Genomic DNA, 17,129 nt, shown 5'->3' on the forward strand with positions numbered 1-17,129 from the left:
GTTTATTTTGTGTGACATCGCACACGGCGTTGAAATAGACTTGGTACCTCGTGCAGATCATGCAACCAAAACCTCTAACGTTAGTACAGGGGTCCTAGCGTCACGACATCCGATCAGCATCTTGGCGTAACCAGAGAGTTTCCTGGATCTACAACATCACAATCCGAGATTGATGAAGAAATTATCATGGGAAAAATTCAGACGTCTCAATTGATCTGCGTAGCTAGTAACTAAGCCAGCGACATGAACCATAAACTCCAATGCTCAAAGATGAGTACCTAACGTTCCAGCAGCAGAGAACAACAGTAACAGAAACAATAACCAGCAGCTACCTTGTCCCAAATCATCATTTTTACCATCAGGCAAAATCAGCTCTTGCAGAACCAGAGACAGACAACAGGCTTCTCTCCCTTGTTTCCAGTCCTAGAAGAGTCCCAACCGACCTCATCCATGGTCTTTCCGATCTCATCCTTGTCATCACCAGTGAATGAGTATCCCTTGTACCACTTGCCATTCCCTCCGCTGTAGAGCTCGAAGCAGATGTTCTTCTTCGCCGAGGGATTGGTGCAGCCAAATCCCTTCAGGAGATCGCCCAGTTTCGTCGATGTCGGAACGTGCGAGGCGATGAAGGGAATCTGGGCGTTCGCCTGCAGCTGCCACGGAGGAGTATCGCTCTTGAACACATGAACCTTGGTATGGTTCGCCGGGAAGAAGTAATTGTACCCGGGCTCACAACCAACACCACCAGAAGAGTTGGTCATCTGCGCAGCAGGCATCTTCGGATCAATCTGAGGAATGGACTGCGCCTGGCGAGGAAGAATGTTACCAGTCCCGTTGGGCTGGTGCGCATAAGTCTGCTGGGTCTGAAACCCAGCAATCGGTCCCTGGGGTGGGAATCCGTAAACGGGCTGGCCATATGCAGCTGTGCCGGGATACATATAGCCATACGCGGGGGGAGCTAGACCAAAGTTATACCCGGGACCACCAAGATAAGGAACGTACGGCTGACCCTGCGATGGGATCGGTGCACCAATGGGTGAGTAGTTTGGTCGTGAGCCTGTGGCATCACGACCGTTGATGGGGTTCCAACCAGACATGGTGGTTGATCGTGGTATGGGAGGGGAGGGGAGTCAGAGAGGTTGCCAGGTATGAACCCAGCGACGAACGTTCGGATCGAAAGATGCTTGCCAGAAGCCGGGAACTTGACCTTGGGTAGCTGGATCCCAAGTCGGTGGGATAGCGTATGGCGGAGATTGATTCCAATATGGAAAGACTTGGTGGACTGGGGGTGCTTGATAGTTCAAAGTTTGGTTGTGATGAAAAGATTGTTCTTGGAAGGAAGAGAAGATATCTGAGGAGTCAGAAATACGGAAGACACAGGGCTTCATATAGATCATTCCGCGCATGAATGTCTGCAGTAAATCTTCAAGGGATCAGTGTTTACCTGAAGAAGCTGCCTCCTCGGTGTAACTCTCCGCCACAGACTCAGTATCACTAGATTCGTCTTCAGAGTCCGAATCGATGTCAAGTCGACCAGCAAAGATCTCAGCGCTCCAGAGGATGTTGTCTTGTCTGTCGTAGAATGCCCCAACAATGATCCACGCCCAGAAAGGTGATTCTCGTGAAGCTTCAAGGTGTTGGGTAATGATCAGTTTGGAAGCGGGATATGGCAGCGGGACGTCCTCAATAGTCCTACAGTGAACCCGGCTTGAGTTGGACATGAGGACGAGTCTGAAAAACGAACTGGGGAGAATGATGGACGGCTGGTTGACAGGAACAAGTTCGAGAGACGATGGGGGTGTTTATTTATGCTATTGAGAGACAGAGATCCGGGCATGATCAACTACATCTCTTGGCGATGAATCAGGTCCAAAGCAGAGGCAGTGTATGCAAGACGTCGAGTTGTTCGTGAGTATATCTTCACAGAGACACAAGAGTCTTGAGCTGAAAGTGATTCACCAGTCATTACGTCCAGCTGGCCATCATTGTGAGGCACGGGTGCTTCTTGATATGTCTGGGTGAAAAGACGTGAGGAAGCTGCTAGAGTCCGTAAGCTGCGAAACGCCAAGCACGTTAACAGGTCCAACCCAGGTGCTGAAGGTGCCATGCCGATCCAGACGAGTTCCATGCATGATAATTGCGCCTCTGGGAGGACAATTGATGGGTTGATTGTATATGAATCGTACAGTGAGCCGTTCAACTCGGTATGCGACGAGCAACCAAAGCTTCACAATAATGCACATTGTCTGCGTGGCGTGCGCCACACATGAACCTGCTACACAACTTGGCTGATGCCTGTTACACAATCACTTGACTCGGTCGGTGGTGATTGTCAGCCTGAAAATGGTATTGAATGTTTGGTTGGCCGAGACAACTGTGATTGTTGTATTTGCGCGTGTGATTAGCGGGACATGGTGTGAATGAATGTGGAACACCACTTGCATCGGGCGACAGTTGATGGTAAACGTATCCGATGAAAGGCAGCTGACGGGCAAAATGTTGATGAGTCAGAGAAATTCCGTTCAACTGCGCGACGCTTTGTTAAATACAGGAAAGTTAAGTGAAATTGGCAAAAGATGATAAAAGGCGGACGATGGGTCCGGCGGGGATATTTGGCCCCGAATTGCTTCCCATTTTGCCAAAGCTCCCGAGTCGTTTGACTTCTTCAGGCTCCTCGATACCATTCGGTGTCTTTGTGTCACCCGAAATGGAGGGGGCGGGCAACACTTGTGTTACCGCTGTAAAGCAAAAGATGTGAGAAAACTTGTCTCTCGACCTGTCACGCCAAAAGCTGTGTGTTGACACATGTTGGTGTTGGTATCTGGTAATGGTAGGGTCAAAGTGGTGTCGAGATAGCGAGGTTTGATTAGTATCGCAAATGAAGTTTACGTCCACAGAAGCACATAGACATTGTTATCCTCAATGGCCAAGATCTCGAAGGCTCGAGGTCTGTTTTCCTGTTACATCAATCAACTTCGCAACAGGAATAACGGTATGTTGGCTTTGGAACTCCCTATAAATAATAGGCAACATGGTGTTTCCAGAGTCATTGAGGATTCTGATGATCCATGTCCTTGATAGTCTGGAGACCTCGCTAGGTGCGTCTTCTGATGGTGCAACAGGAGAGCTCCCGCAAGCGAGGGGGGGTTCATATACGGAGAAGGAATCGGATTCGAAGAACTCAATACAGGCTCGGAGGAGTGGATTATTATTCGGTCTTTGGATAATAACAGTGGCGAGGAACCATTGATGAAGGAGATGATGGTGGCATATTCCCTGGTACTGAACCTCGTTGTGCAGGTGGTGTCCGTCAGATCTCTGTAGGCCCACAGATCGTGCGTGTACACTGCTCTGCTGCGGGCGCTGAACAAATGCAAAATTGTGACAGTTTAAAAGAAAATTAGTTAGAACAGAAGAGTTGGGTGGCTTTCTAGATGGGAAATAACTACAGAGTATAGTTTGGAATTCCCTGTCATCTGCTTGCTACGCCTGTCCTCGGTACCAGCTCCCTTCATTCTGAGAGTTGCCTTCCCAGTCTACCTAGTGCAACATCTGCCGGTGCCAAGCAGACGGCGATGAGCCACTGGTATAGGTAGTGAGGCTTTGCGCGTTACACAAAGCTCGGGCTTGTACTCTCAGTGGCTCCCCACTCCACTGCTATGTTATTCTTAACCTTCCCTCAACATCGCAACTCTCCTCTCTTCTCTGCCTCACACAACCATCTCTTACAAAACGGCACTCAGTTCTTGCATTTTACTTTCTTTCCTCCCCTTGCATGGTCTTGACGTTATTCTTTTGCTGCATAAGAGTGAATTGCCCTTATACATCAGACGACTCTGAGTAATCTGAACCATATTTTGCCAACCTCACTTTCTCACGGAGCCGCACTGCCTTCTATTGAGGCATAAGAACTGTGGCGTTGTCTACAATAGACCTCATCTCTCAGATAGGCCGAGTTCCCAGTCCTCACTAAACAGAGTCCGTCATATCTTGACAACCAGCCACGATGCCGATCCCCGAAAGCGACGAGGAGATCATGGCTAGCTGGTCCCCTCAAGAATGGGGATTTCATGACTGGGGGGAAAGGAATAGCGAAAAGATTCTCGACACCCAAAGCCGGGACGCTGAGTGGGATGCCCATAGCAAGCTCATCAAACACGCATGGCCAGACCCTGACGACCGCAGAAAATACCTGGAATGGTCACACACCTGGAACGGACGTATTTTCGTCAGAAAAAAGTATATTATGAACACTGAAGACTATATTGAGATGATCTCTCAAACCGACTTTCTAGATATGGACAAAGTCGATACGCTTTCTCTCAATATCTCTATCTATCAGAATCCTTTTGTTGCCATTGGCGAGACAAACTTTGGACATGTGTTCAGCGGTTATGCTTTCACGCCCATGACCGACTCCCTTGAGCCAAAGTACCCTGACTCTGATTCCGATGTCTTGGGAAACATGATACTCGCTTTGAACTTTCCTCTTCCGCACTCCCCCCTTTTGTCTCCGGAATCTTCTGTTGGCTCATTCGACACCGATAGTGATTCAAACTCGTCTGTAAGCACAGAACTTTCACCCTCATTTCCAAGATCCACTACCAGTCAACCGCACTCTCCTCTCTGGGTAGAGAGCTGCGACATCACCCGAGATAACACGCCTGACTCTGCTGCGTCCATTGTCGATCTCCAAACACTGTTGGGCGTACGCTTGGGCTTCAGCAATAGCCCCTCGTCTTTCAACGCTATCCATAGAAAAGGAGGCCACCTCATGGCCACAATCCCCTCTGCAACGGGAGATATGCACGCAAATACATTCGACTCTGGTCTTCAGGATTTCGTCTTCGCTCAGTTAGGATTGCTCTGGACTTTTACTGGGGACTGGAAGAAAGCTCGTCACGGAAATCCCAATGACGACAAACGGGGAACGATGGAACCCGACCGGCTTTGCAGTGGTGGTGCGACTCAGCCCCAAAGGCGAGCTTGGTAAAGTCTATGCGCTCCGCCATCCCGACGTGGTACCTCAACTAGAGAGGATTGAGAATGACCTTATCGAAAGCCGAAAGCCGAAGGCGAACAAAAAGACAACCCACAAGCGAGGATTCATCCTCAAGCACTACAAGCCCGTGCATCCCCACCCGAAGAGTGATTCTTCTTTCTCTATTGCCAAGATTGCCGATAGCATCCTGGAGCTAGGATCCTATAAGCGCCAGTTTGATTTTGAGGTTCTCCTGTCTAACGAGCCCCAGATCGTCAATGCAAAGATGTGGGTTTACGGGCTGGATGGACCTGCGCTTATGCCTGTATGTGAGCCGAATGAGATTGACATCTGAGGCAGAAGGGGTTGGTGGACAAAGGACTCATGGCTGGAGGATGTTGGAAAATGTCTGGATTCGGCTGCTGAGGGTTTTTACCACGAGTGTAAAGCTAGATGCTCTAGTATTGTATTTACGTCCTGCGTATGCTACTCGCAGATCAAGAGGTCAGAGTACCGAAACTCAGCAAGTAGATGGCCAATTACCATCAGGGGGAGGTCTCTCCGCTGGGATTGGCCTCCGACAGGGTATCCAGGAGCAAGGGCATAAGATTCTTCCAGGACATCGAAGGTTTAGAGAACATACTTCTCAAAAAGGAGAGAATAACTCAACTTTGACGACAGCTTCAGGACACCCAGGAAGTAAAAAGGGAAAGGCCTCACCGTCAAACATGGCACAAGCATATTTTCAGAGGTACAGCAAGCCATTAGTATGGGAGTCTCTACCTAGCCAAGATAGGATCACGCAAAAAGTCGCAAACCACTTCATCTTCTAGGGCGGATCATCTAATGTCACCTGCTCAAACCTACGTATTTTCAGGTCTTGAAGAGGGGTCCCCAGGAGGGACGGTATCCGCAACTTGGGACTCTTCTCCATTAAGCCTTTCCATAACGCAATAATGGGAAGCTACTATCTCAGCACAAGAATGCGGATTGTGTATGCGTTTCCAAATTTTAAACTCCTTGCTTTCTTCAACAATATTCTTCTCTAGTTCTTCGGCTGTCATGCCTTCATCATATCCAAGGGATATCTTACATCCATAGCAACATGGCACGGATATGATCATATTCTTGTCCCTGACAGCACATCCAACATGATTACCAACTGCTCGGAGAGGGTTTAGCAGTTCTTCCAAAGCTGGGAGCGCCGAAATTATGTCAGGGATTGCAGTGCCCTCAAGGGTGAACTTGGAAACGGCCTCTCGAACAACACGTGTCTCCAGGCCAGCCTCATTAGCCTCGTCATCTAACTTCTGGAGATTCTGGTAAAACTCTCGCCAAGCTACAATATTTGCTGCACCGATGTGGTTATTTCGTGCCGCTGTACGGATTGTGTTGAACTCCGGCCAGGAATCTAGGCGTACAATGGAAATAAAGGTGAAATCAAGGCTACGTTGGTCGATCAATGCTTGCAGGGCGAAGTTCAAGGGATTGATTGGTGACATCTCCGTGTTTTCATTCACTCCCTAATTGCTTGTTCGCTTGTCTGTCTTTTGTTGACTTGCTTGTGGCTTGTTGACCTGTTTGTTGTTTACTAACTTGTATATTATTTGTCCCGGCGCTTCCCTCTTGATCAGCCGCATGTGATGTCACTGATAGGAGGCAATGGTAGCTGATGAGGCTCATTGACAGTGTACATACAGTTACACTCCGTGTGTAGGACACGTCGAAGTCAAAAGGATCTGCTACCTTAATTTTCATCCTAGAGGCAGATATTGAAACCTTGAGCAACTTTCATCTGCGGTTCATGGCACATATTCATCATTTTTATCGATTGTCAGTACGATGAAAGGCCATAATTTACCATAAATCGAGGTTTCCTTAGCATATACGAACCGCTGACCTAGATCTATATAGGTGGCGCCATATTGATAGTTCTGAAGAATGGCGGCGGTGATGGTCAGTCAATGTTTGGAGAATGGATCAAGGTAGGGGATGGATGGGTAGAAGATGTTGTCGGTAGTTACCTACGCGCAAGGCTTGTTTCGGTCGGGAATAGCAGACTTATGATTCGCAAGGGTTACTCTATTCTGAATCCATCCCAAGTTGTCTAGATCTCTACTCATGATAGTCTTCAGTTAGATGCTCTTCCTGATTTGGTTCATGGGAAAATCGCCGACAGTAGACGGTGGTCATATTCACAGAACAGCAGAACAAAGAGTCACAATCATGGAAGAGATGATATGGCATGAAGGGAGATTTTCGAGTGCTTCCCAGCTTGCTGATACTAGCAAGCGAGTTTGACCTCTTCAGCCTCCACGTTGCCAGTTGTCGGAGAAGTAAACATGTTGCTTATTGTTTGTTGATAGCCGCAAAGACGATTGGCCTTTGATTCCTATTTCAAATGTTATCTTCCAACAAAGCGGGCCCATTTCCTGAAGAGGCAAGTTTCCCAATACCTTTTGCTCCAAAACCGTAACAAAGGCTTTGTCCATTCCATTCTCCCTGATAGCACGAAGGTACCAAGGTTTGATGACTTGCAACATCGAAGGCAATGCAGCCTGCTTGCAATACAAACCATCCAAACAAACCTTCTCATGTTTTGCATAAAGCAGGCTGTATTGTTGACAAGAATTGCTAGCAACGGAACCACTTCAAACATTGTGATGAAGCTTGGCTGTGTGTGAATGGAAAGAATTTATGAAGAAGGGTGAGTAAGCAGGTCCCAACTTCCACTATAAATTGCAGTCTTCTTCCTCCCAACCTCTTTTACTTCTTCTGTCAACTTTCACTTCTACTATAACTATATATACACTCTCTCGTGGGCCTACACATTCACAGCCACGGAAGTCATACGGGGGTTTCTTGGACACCGTATTGCTCTGTTAAAGACCCTCAACCAAGGAGGTTTGGTGCACACGGAGACCACTCTTCTGTCCCTTGATGCCAGCCCTGCAGCTCTGAGGGGGTTCGAGAATTACCTCGGCCTACCTACCCTTCTATGTGCTCCCAGGTCCCAGCAAGTCCAGTGGCTGCTGCTATGGTTACCCAACCCTCCATCACCTACATGGAGTCCATGACTGAAGGTCGAAGCGACGACTAAAATAATTATCGACAGCACAAGATTCGAACACTGTGATGAGCCATGGTCATGTTCCCACTCAGTCACTTGAAATAAAACATGCCAGCTACTCTCCTAAGCATATCAATCCCTATCACCATCTCACCACTTGGATGGTAGAAACTTCAGCAACATCTCCACAACGTTGGCAACTATGTTGAATGGCCTTCACTGGTATTCTCAGCATGATAAACAATCGGATATGTTACGGTCGGTGTGGCAAGGCAGAACACATACATTTTCTGCTGGCATTGGGGGCAGTCGCTATTTCTGTATAGAAAGTCTCAACTGCGAGGCAGTTATAGCATCTTATTTCCTACAATCCCTTTAACCTTGGCTTCTCGCTCTCTTTACATACTCCAAAAGCCTATCAGCCTTTGATCGAATTCGTTGGCTTCAGTTATAAGCCGCGTTTGCCTTCTGTCACAACACTTGTCAACCTAACTGTCTGCTTGACCACCAGAGTATGGCTTCCACGACATATACAGGAGCCTTCCAAAGAGGATCAATATATACATACATATATATATAAATATTATCAGATGATAACACCGCCATCACAGATATATTATATAAGCCCAAGATTTCCATGTCAACCCACTGTGAACAACAACCGGCACAAGGGCGTACGTAACCTGAACGTTGCGAAGGAAAACAAAGTAGCCAATGCCTGCACCCAGGCCAAGGAATCGGTGAGGGATGGGTCATCTACGGATCAACCCAATGCAGACGACGAGGAGTCATCGCTCTTCCGAGGCAACCCGGAGAAGCAGAAGCAGATGGACCAGCTTGAAGCTTTTAGCGAGACTCTTGCAAAGCTCACTACTAGAGCTGAACTATTTGTCAACTGGTTCCACAAATTGTCCGGCTCGGGATCAGACTCTAAGAACTCGATCACGTTTCAGGTTTCAGCCGCCAGGTTCAGCGGCAAATTGACTGCCTTTACCTTCGATGAGGACGGCGGAGACAACGAAGACGGTAACGATAACGGCACCAACAAGGCAGACGTCGCCAACTCTCCCGGCCTTGAGTTTGCTCTCTGAGGCATCACAGTCCTTGCCACTCTTTTGACAGAATAAGCTGACCAATGCTGCCCCTTCAACACTCGTGGTCTGGGAGCAACTCATGATTCCTCTTGGCAACACTGGGGACCTGATTGGCCTTGGTTTATATACAAAAACGACGTTTTTCGGGCTGTGCGATGTCATCACGGATGCAAAGACTCAATATATTGGGTTCGATGCTCGCAACTCGACTCGCCACAAGAAACACACACGTGGGCATGACCGAGCAAGAGTACTGGAATCACTCCCAAGGACGACTCGATCAATTTGGCAGAGTCTCCCAGCCTTGGGCCTCCCCGTCACTGAAGACGCGTGCGAAGAGCACGCTGTGCCTCTGTGCTCTCTATCCCATCCTCCAAATAACCTGACTTGAGAGAATTCCGTTTCTTCGATCCGTATGCTAGAAGCATCAAGTAAGCAATCTTAGCTTGTCGCTTTGGTGACTTCTTGAGTCGCATGGAGCTCCGAGGGATGCATTGGAGCATATAGGCCTGCCCTCTAGTATATACATAGACCGGTTCAAGCCCAGCGGCTGCTGTTATGCTTGCAAAGCCACGGTTCGCTACATCGAAGCGATGACAGCCAAAGTACCAAGTTATTATATCATTGACACAACCAAATCTACAAAGTTCGATCACCGTGTTGAGGCTTGGTCCTGTGCCGAGGTTTTATCGTCACGGTACTGTGAGAATGCAGAAGCGTGGGAAATCAAGCAGAAGAAATTTGGTGTTCTTTACCTTTGTGGCCTTGAGGCTGAAGACTCTTTTGACCCCTCAACCCTATCACAGAACACAAGAAATCCGATGCTCGCTGCAATGAACTCCGGCAATTCTCTGTGTACCAAGGTCGTCGGTCTGCAGCCTCCCGTGACTTCGAGCGAGACATCATTCCCATGTGTCAAGGGAATGACAGGGGTGGGCCATCAGGCACCGCCATGAACTACTTGGCAGCAGCTTTTCACATTCAATATAGTCACTATAAGAGTTCAAAGACCTCCCGGAAGTCTCGCTAGATGATGTTGAGTCAAAAATCGAGCCAACAGCCCTGGTCTCTTTCAGAGGACTGCCACCTTCGCAGCATGAAGGAGGCCGGCGAGATCTGTGCCTTCATCTCAGGATCTCTCTGCAAGACAAAGGACAATATCTAAGCTTACTGGAAGATACTCCGGAGTCAGTTATATGCTAAAGATACTATTAAAGATACTGGTATTGATACTGATAATACCACTAAGGAGGGGCCTATTGATAATATTACTGAGTTTAAAGTCAGATCACATCGATAGGCCCATACACCCTACTCATCACCACCCACAGCCTAATGCCCCCCCTGGTGGTAGGGGAAAGATTGTGTAGCGTGTAGTTGCATCCAGTCTCTATATCACATGCACTGAAGGCACCAGACCTTACCCAATCAGACTAAATCATCAGTCTCAGTCTTTGACACTGGAGTAACCTCTTGGTATACTGCTCTTGCCCTCGAGTCTTGACAGACGACCAATTTTAACAAGTCTACTCTAAGCTTATCATAACTCTTTAAAGTTTATCCATACAACGATCTAAAATTATTGTTTCTATATTGTCAAAGGACCGGTGATATCATCCCTGTTGGAAGTGGAGGCCCCTTATGGTTATGTGTGTGTCGACGTATATTGGTGTTAGTATCTGGTTATGGGTATTTTGATACCTGTTGGTGTTGGTGTTGGTGTTGGTGTTGATATCTGGTAATTATACAGTGGGAGTTCATAAGTATAGATACCCTTCAATATACTTGCACACACATCTCGATCTAAAAGTGCTAAGTTCATTTATAATCCTGGCTAGAGGTTTATCAGTAGAAGAGACAGCGATACCTATCTATGAATAGAAGAGTAGTCCACAAGCCGAAGTCTAGTCCCTGGCCCATGCCTTGTCAGAAGGTCTCAAAATAAAAGTGGCAAAGACTATCCTAAATGTATACTGAATTCATCGCTAAATTGCACTGAGTTGTTTAAGTCTTTTTGTTACTTGAGATTGAGGTCCTGAGTTTTCTTGCTGGGGAGGCCTTGTTGTCAATGTCGCACCAAGCTCGGGAGCTAAAAGCGTCAAGCGGGATAACTTCGAACCGGGCTGATCCTTCAAAGGATTATGCTTAAAAGATGGAAATTCGTTTACAGATGACGACGACCCCATATGGGGTAAAGTTAAAGGTAACGGTAAGATAGGTCTTGGCTAATACTACGTTTATGAAACCGTGAATCGTTGATCAGCGGCTGGGGAGCGTTGTTTTCGGGGCCGAGACCAATAAGGGATGTTTGATGTACGAGTAATGGGAGTTGGGGGTTGTGGATAGCATCCACTGAGAAGTGCACATGACTACGGTAGATGTGCTGATAGACAAAGCACTCCACTGCCATCTTATGCGCCATGAAACGTGCTCACCGTTAAAGTGTGCATTGATGAAGCTTTTGTTGGTGCAGTCATGTTATACACGCACGCATCACCAGCTTCAACTTCAAAGAGGCTATTTACCAAATCATTCTCAAACTCCAGATGATTCATCCAAGCCAAATAACCATTATCATGCCTAAAATTGCTTCGCACTCGCATTCCTTCAACATCAAGCCGTCATTAAACTGACGTACCAACCATCCCACCTCGAAAGGCCTTCCCAAAAACAACTTAGACAGCTCGAAAGCGTTCCCCCAAAGGGTTTAGCGCTACAGGGGTGTCATCCTAGCTTCCGAGACTCAATTTACTGGATCTGATAGCGCTCGGGGAGTTTGATTGGTCGAGAGTTCGGATTCGCTTGTCGCAGGGCTGAAGCGCTTGGCGAGGTGATGGATTTGGGTAGTCATTCGAGGTGGTGGCTATTACACGCGGTGTTGAGACAATTTGAGTTGATTTGACTACTCAAGGTCCCACTGACGTGCAGGGTCGAATGGATGAGGTGAGATGTATAAAGTAAAACAATCCTCCGACTCCAAAAGGCTATTCCCCTCCTGGCCGACTTCCATCAACCTTATCTCTCCTCTTCACCCCTCACCTCCCTCTCTACCTTACGCCTCTGCCTCTCAACATCAACAAAACAATCATGTCGCAAGTACCACCACACAACTTGGTCGTCTTTGGCCCCGACGCAAACTGCACTCTCGCTCTCTGTCCCGTAGAATGGAGCGTCTACAAGTACCGACCTTCGCTCGCCGCGAACATCACATTCATCGTCCTCTACGCCATCGCCATGGGGACACATCTCGTTTTGGGCATCAAGTGGAAGCAGTGGTTCTACATGAGCTTCATGATGATCGGATGTCTTTTGAGATTATCGGGTACATTGGAAGGATTATTATGTATAACAATCCCTTCAACTTTGGGGGATTCATGGTGCAGATTGTGTTTATCACAAGTGGCCCTGTCTTCTACACAGCTGCTATTTACGTAACGCTTTCCAAGACGTAAGGCCCCTCATCCCAGCATATCATGACTTCACTGACAATGCAGGATTAAATACTTTACCCCAGAAGTCTCCCGATTCAGACCCCAACTTGTCTGGTGGATCTTCATCCCCGCTGATGTCGTCTGTCTCGTCCTCCAAGCCGCAGGCGGCGCACTATCAACAGTCAGCCAGGGCTCCAGCCAGACCGGTATCGACATTGCCTTGGCCGGTCTATCCCTCCAAGTCGTCATCCTCGTTCTCTTCTGCGCTCTTCTCGGCGACTATCTCTGGCGATACTTTCGTAGTGGAAATGCCAGTGCCATGGGGAGACGTATGAGAATCTTCTTCGGATTCCTAAGCGCTGCCGTTGTTCTCATTCTCGCGCGTTGTGCATTCCGATGCTATGAGTTGAGCAAGGGGTATCGAAACTCAGACCTCATCACGGATGAGGGGTTGTTCATTGGTCTCGAGGGAGTGTAAGTTGTAAGTGCCTCTGTTGATGATACTTACTAACTCTGGTCAGGCTTATTGTTATTGCGGTGTTCTTCTTGTGCATCAGCCACCCTGGTCCTGTGTTCAGCGATGCGATGACGACGGTGCCGGGTACGTCGCAGAGCGATGCCGATGCCGAGAAGTGAGGTTGAACGAAAAGTACTTGATCTTTTGCGATATCGATGTCAAGAGGGCATATGTGTTTTCTTTGCGAAGGATTAGAATAGAAAGGACTGTTGGATAGAAACATGCAAGAATAAATGGCTCTCAGATCCAGCACATGTTGAACTAGTGACTCGTCATAGAATGCTCTGTTGAATGGACCAGAACAGAGATCCGTGGTGAACACTGGCCAGATTGGACAATACTACTTCACACACACATCGCAGTTCTGGAGAACTTTTCTTTTGCAACCCATGTTACAGGCCTCCTCACCTGTAGTCCAGAGCTCTTTGTCGGGGGCTACATATTGGTTCAGATGAGGGGAGGTTCAACGGCAGTGCTCGCTTCTGAAGACTGGGTCCTTTACGTCGTCACAACAATCACAGTCACAAGCAACATCTTACAGTTTAGCATCAAGTTTCGGACGAAAGGAGTTCACATTTTCTCTAGCTAGCGGGCCTAAGCCACCGCTGATCAAAAGTCTAGCTCAACAGAGCGACTACATCTAAAAACAAAACATTATTCTCGAGCCCACAGATAGGGTGAACATCGAGTCAACCACCATTTCTTCCTTTCGTATCCAACAACCTTCGCCCTGGTCCGTTCATCATTCCGATTCGGATGCAACCCCAGTGATCTTGTCACGATTACCTGGAATCACAGTTGCACCAGCAGTTCTTTTCACAGTCAGGGTTCCATCCGCGACGACGGAACAGACCGTTGTCATCGCAGGTGTAGCCCCAGGGGCGGTAGTAGCACTTCTGGTACCAGAAGGTGCACCGGATGTCGCAAGAGGCCATCTTCTCACCCTTGGCGATGAAGGTGTCGGGGGTGGCGACGGGAGTGGGAGCCTCGACAGGATTAGTAGGCTCAGTGGTGAGGGTGGCAGCGTCAGCGGGAGTGCGGACAACCCCAGCGTTGACAAGGCCAAGAAGGAAGAGGACTACGATGGTGAGAGAGGTCATGGTGTTGGGCGTGGTGGAGTTGGTGGACTTACGGAAAGCGATGAGCTTCATCATGGTGAATGTCTCTGAGAGAAGAGGTGATTGATTTAGATAGGGCAGTGTTTGTTGGTGTAGTTGAGTGAAATTGTTCTGATGTGATGTCAAGTGTGAAAAGGTTGACGGGTGGGGTTGAAAGATTCAGGATCGAGGGAGAAGCTCGTAGCTTTATAGCTCTGAGAAATGGTTACTGCCCCTCAAATTAGTTCTAACAATGGCAGTTGTTCAGCAATGATTCACTGTGAATAGCCTCCATTCTGACCTTAGTTCGCCCAATAAGTCCATTGATTGGCCATGCATGGGTCGCGGTTCGGCTGCTACTGTGCCGGGCAGTGTGGTTCATAGCTCACAGCTGCCAGTGACAGAAGAATGGAAAGAACATCGCCATTGGTCTCCTGATATCGAGTGTACAAGTATATCATCAGTGGTGAAGATGAAGAGGTAGTTGTTCATAGTACAGACATGGGGGAGAGATGAAGGGGGATGGAGCAGAACAACTACCACAATATGAACTCAAGAAACGATGTGCAAATCCCGGCGATATTTGTGATATATCATTCCCTCCCAATTTCTATCATCTCAGGACACTGATATATGCAACGATCACACTCGCGAGTTCATTTTCTGAAGCAGGGTGGTTGTGTGTCTCGCAATCCGCAATGAGTTAGGCTTTCCCGTTGAAGCCTAAGCCTTGGCTAGTCTACAAGTCTGGATCAACAGCAACACATAGTACTGCTGTTAGAATATTCTTGCTTGATTCAAGGAAAGCCTCTTGAGAAAAGACAGTCGGTACTCAGCGTCTATCTCTCCAAGCATGAGAGTGGGATCTGCCTGCTGGGATGGCCTTTCTCCTCTATCAATGAACTTCACGGAAAGGAAGTGACAGGGGTTTCATCCAGCATCATTGAATTCTTATTCTAGCTCACAATTTTATGAAATAAGGGTTTATTCGCTGTGGTCTATTGACTCTTTTCACTGTAAGCCGGGTACAGAGCTTCAACATTCAGGGAGGCAGGAAAGCGTGGGTTTTCTGTCCTAAGTGAGAAAAGTATTTGGCTAAGTATGAATGTCTTATGATACCTTTTAGCCAATTGATTCAAGGTAGACTAAGAGCAGCTAATCTTAATAGCGGTCGTCAATGGGTAATAACTTCTGACTTGAAGCTCAACCAGATTTACTTCTGTTATTGATAATATACCGGTATAAGCCGCTTATCATATGCTCTAGAGGTAATAAAGGAAGTGCCTAGTTGTATAAAATGTGGAATTGATTCATTGGGTATCATAAATATTTTCATTGTCTTTAAACTAGCTAGCTGTCTCCTTCACCTGCTCCCTAAGCTCTGATCTAACTCACACATCATGATCCGATTCCTTCACGGGCTATGTTCATCGATCGCACTGGTAGCATGTCACGCCAACGAATGTTTAGGAGCTTGAAAGGCTGCAGTATGTACTGCTCGAGCGCTGAACCAGATACCACAAACATTTCTGCAAAGCTCGTCGTGGCAAATTTGGCAAGGTACTGATGGAGAGTCCGAATTTGCTTAACGATCAGAAACCTCAATGGTATCATCAAGCGAGCCTGCAAGTTTGGAGTTGCTACGCAGGGTAAGAAAAGACTCCATGTTATACCGAACGGCAAAAATATCCCTTTTCAGAGGTTGTAACCTACCAGTCATGTAATAAACCTCCTGGTGATTGTGTAATGAGACAACGGCCCGCCTTCATGTGACAAGCCGTGATATAATTTTGTATGCTTAATCGATTGTAACACTATCCCACGTGCCTTGCCACTGGAACCGGCTCGGGGAAGACAACACATTTTCCCGCATGTGGTGTGTGACCGTGAAGATGGTATAACACCAGGTTCCGTTTAAGTATTAGTGCCACAAATCTTGATTGCCTCGCGTTTGTAGCCTATAAAACACCTAGTACAACTAGAGGTATGAAAACTTCGCGAAAGTGCACCATTGATTGATTCACTATTCACGGGCGCCTGGAAACACAACCTTTCCAGGTTTTCATTGGATTAACGTGACACATCAAAGCTCGGCATGCTTGTGCCTATTGTCAAACCTCTTGGTCGCTAATATTTTCTATGAACGGGGGTTCAAATAGTAATGGACCTTGGCTGATGGTCTGTTCATTCGACAAGTACCAGAGAACCCATATCCGCTCATTACAGATAATGGAAATCTTTAGATACAATTGGTGCTGAGCGTCTCATTGTGTCAGTGGCAAACCTCTTGGTAGAGTGAGAAAGAAAGTATCTTGCTCTTCAAACATCGCAATTCTCTCCAATGGGGCTTTCGCGATAATAATCCCGCAGAAGTCGGACAGTGAGGGCTGTGAGACGTATTACAGCCGATAATAGCGAGCAAAACTTCGCTGCGCGCCACCGAATTCATTCGTTTGCTAAATCTGCTACATGTTTCCGCGATATCGCAACATTTACGTAGTAACATTCACAGCAAAACCAAGGAAGCAAACATTTTGGTAGTTTCACAAACGGACTACCTGTTGGGAAACTGAAATCCCAATGGAAGATTGACAAATGCATCACAAACCAGAGGCGGTTAACATAAGGCCCAGATAGATTCATGTCCTGCATCATAAGCAGAAGATATGGAAGATGGGAGGCTGAGGTTGTGTGGAATCACCATTGAGACGCAGTCACTGTACAAAATCTAGTTCAGGAAAGGCTGACGATGATTGAAAGGCAATGTATCTACCAAACAAGCCATGTTACTGATTTCTAACATCTGTCAGCGACTGGGTATATTCACAGCAACCGTTGTACAGTGAAACAAAGGAAAAGGACCGAGCAATAAGCCCAGGTGCTCGCCGTGCCGAGCAAGCGAAGGAACAGGTGAATCCCTTGCTTGTCCGGACGCTCAA

The 17,129-nt window shown here is 47.4% G+C and overlaps 6 protein-coding genes across 6 annotated transcripts; 3 read left to right on the plus strand and 3 right to left on the minus strand.

Moving 5' to 3' along the window:
* Positions 1 to 368: 368 nt before the first annotated feature.
* FMAN_10702 (uncharacterized protein) lies at positions 369 to 1,097 on the minus strand (the record flags this gene model as incomplete). Its single annotated transcript, XM_041823807.1, has 1 exon — positions 369 to 1,097. One exon carries the CDS (start codon positions 1,095 to 1,097, stop codon positions 369 to 371), a length of 729 nt encoding a protein of 242 aa, XP_041689351.1.
* Positions 1,098 to 1,130: 33 nt separating this feature from the next.
* On the minus strand, positions 1,131 to 1,721 carry FMAN_10701 (uncharacterized protein; the record flags this gene model as incomplete). Its single annotated transcript, XM_041823808.1, has 2 exons — positions 1,131 to 1,351; positions 1,445 to 1,721. The coding sequence occupies 2 exons, from the start codon at positions 1,719 to 1,721 to the stop codon at positions 1,131 to 1,133; spliced, it is 498 nt and encodes a 165-aa protein (XP_041689352.1).
* Positions 1,722 to 4,006: 2,285 nt separating this feature from the next.
* Positions 4,007 to 5,336, plus strand: FMAN_10700 (uncharacterized protein; the record flags this gene model as incomplete). The annotated part of the gene is made up of 2 exons (XM_041823809.1): positions 4,007 to 4,989; positions 5,063 to 5,336. The coding sequence occupies 2 exons, from the start codon at positions 4,007 to 4,009 to the stop codon at positions 5,334 to 5,336; spliced, it is 1,257 nt and encodes a 418-aa protein (XP_041689353.1).
* Positions 5,337 to 8,641: 3,305 nt separating this feature from the next.
* FMAN_10699 (uncharacterized protein) lies at positions 8,642 to 9,142 on the plus strand (the record flags this gene model as incomplete). Its single annotated transcript, XM_041823810.1, has 1 exon — positions 8,642 to 9,142. The coding sequence occupies one exon, from the start codon at positions 8,642 to 8,644 to the stop codon at positions 9,140 to 9,142; it is 501 nt and encodes a 166-aa protein (XP_041689354.1).
* Positions 9,143 to 12,309: 3,167 nt separating this feature from the next.
* FMAN_10698 (uncharacterized protein) lies at positions 12,310 to 13,212 on the plus strand (the record flags this gene model as incomplete). The annotated part of the gene is made up of 3 exons (XM_041823812.1): positions 12,310 to 12,593; positions 12,640 to 13,050; positions 13,098 to 13,212. 3 exons carry the CDS (start codon positions 12,310 to 12,312, stop codon positions 13,210 to 13,212), a joined length of 810 nt encoding a protein of 269 aa, XP_041689355.1.
* A 663-nt stretch (positions 13,213 to 13,875) lies between these two features.
* On the minus strand, positions 13,876 to 14,247 carry FMAN_10697 (uncharacterized protein; the record flags this gene model as incomplete). Its single annotated transcript, XM_041823813.1, has 2 exons — positions 13,876 to 14,171; positions 14,226 to 14,247. 2 exons carry the CDS (start codon positions 14,245 to 14,247, stop codon positions 13,876 to 13,878), a joined length of 318 nt encoding a protein of 105 aa, XP_041689356.1.
* Between the last annotated feature and the right edge of the window lie 2,882 nt (positions 14,248 to 17,129).

This window comes from Fusarium mangiferae, assembly GCF_900044065.1.
Source record: "Fusarium mangiferae strain MRC7560 genome assembly, contig: FMAN_scaffold016, whole genome shotgun sequence".
Classification (NCBI taxonomy): domain Eukaryota; kingdom Fungi; phylum Ascomycota; class Sordariomycetes; order Hypocreales; family Nectriaceae; genus Fusarium; species Fusarium mangiferae.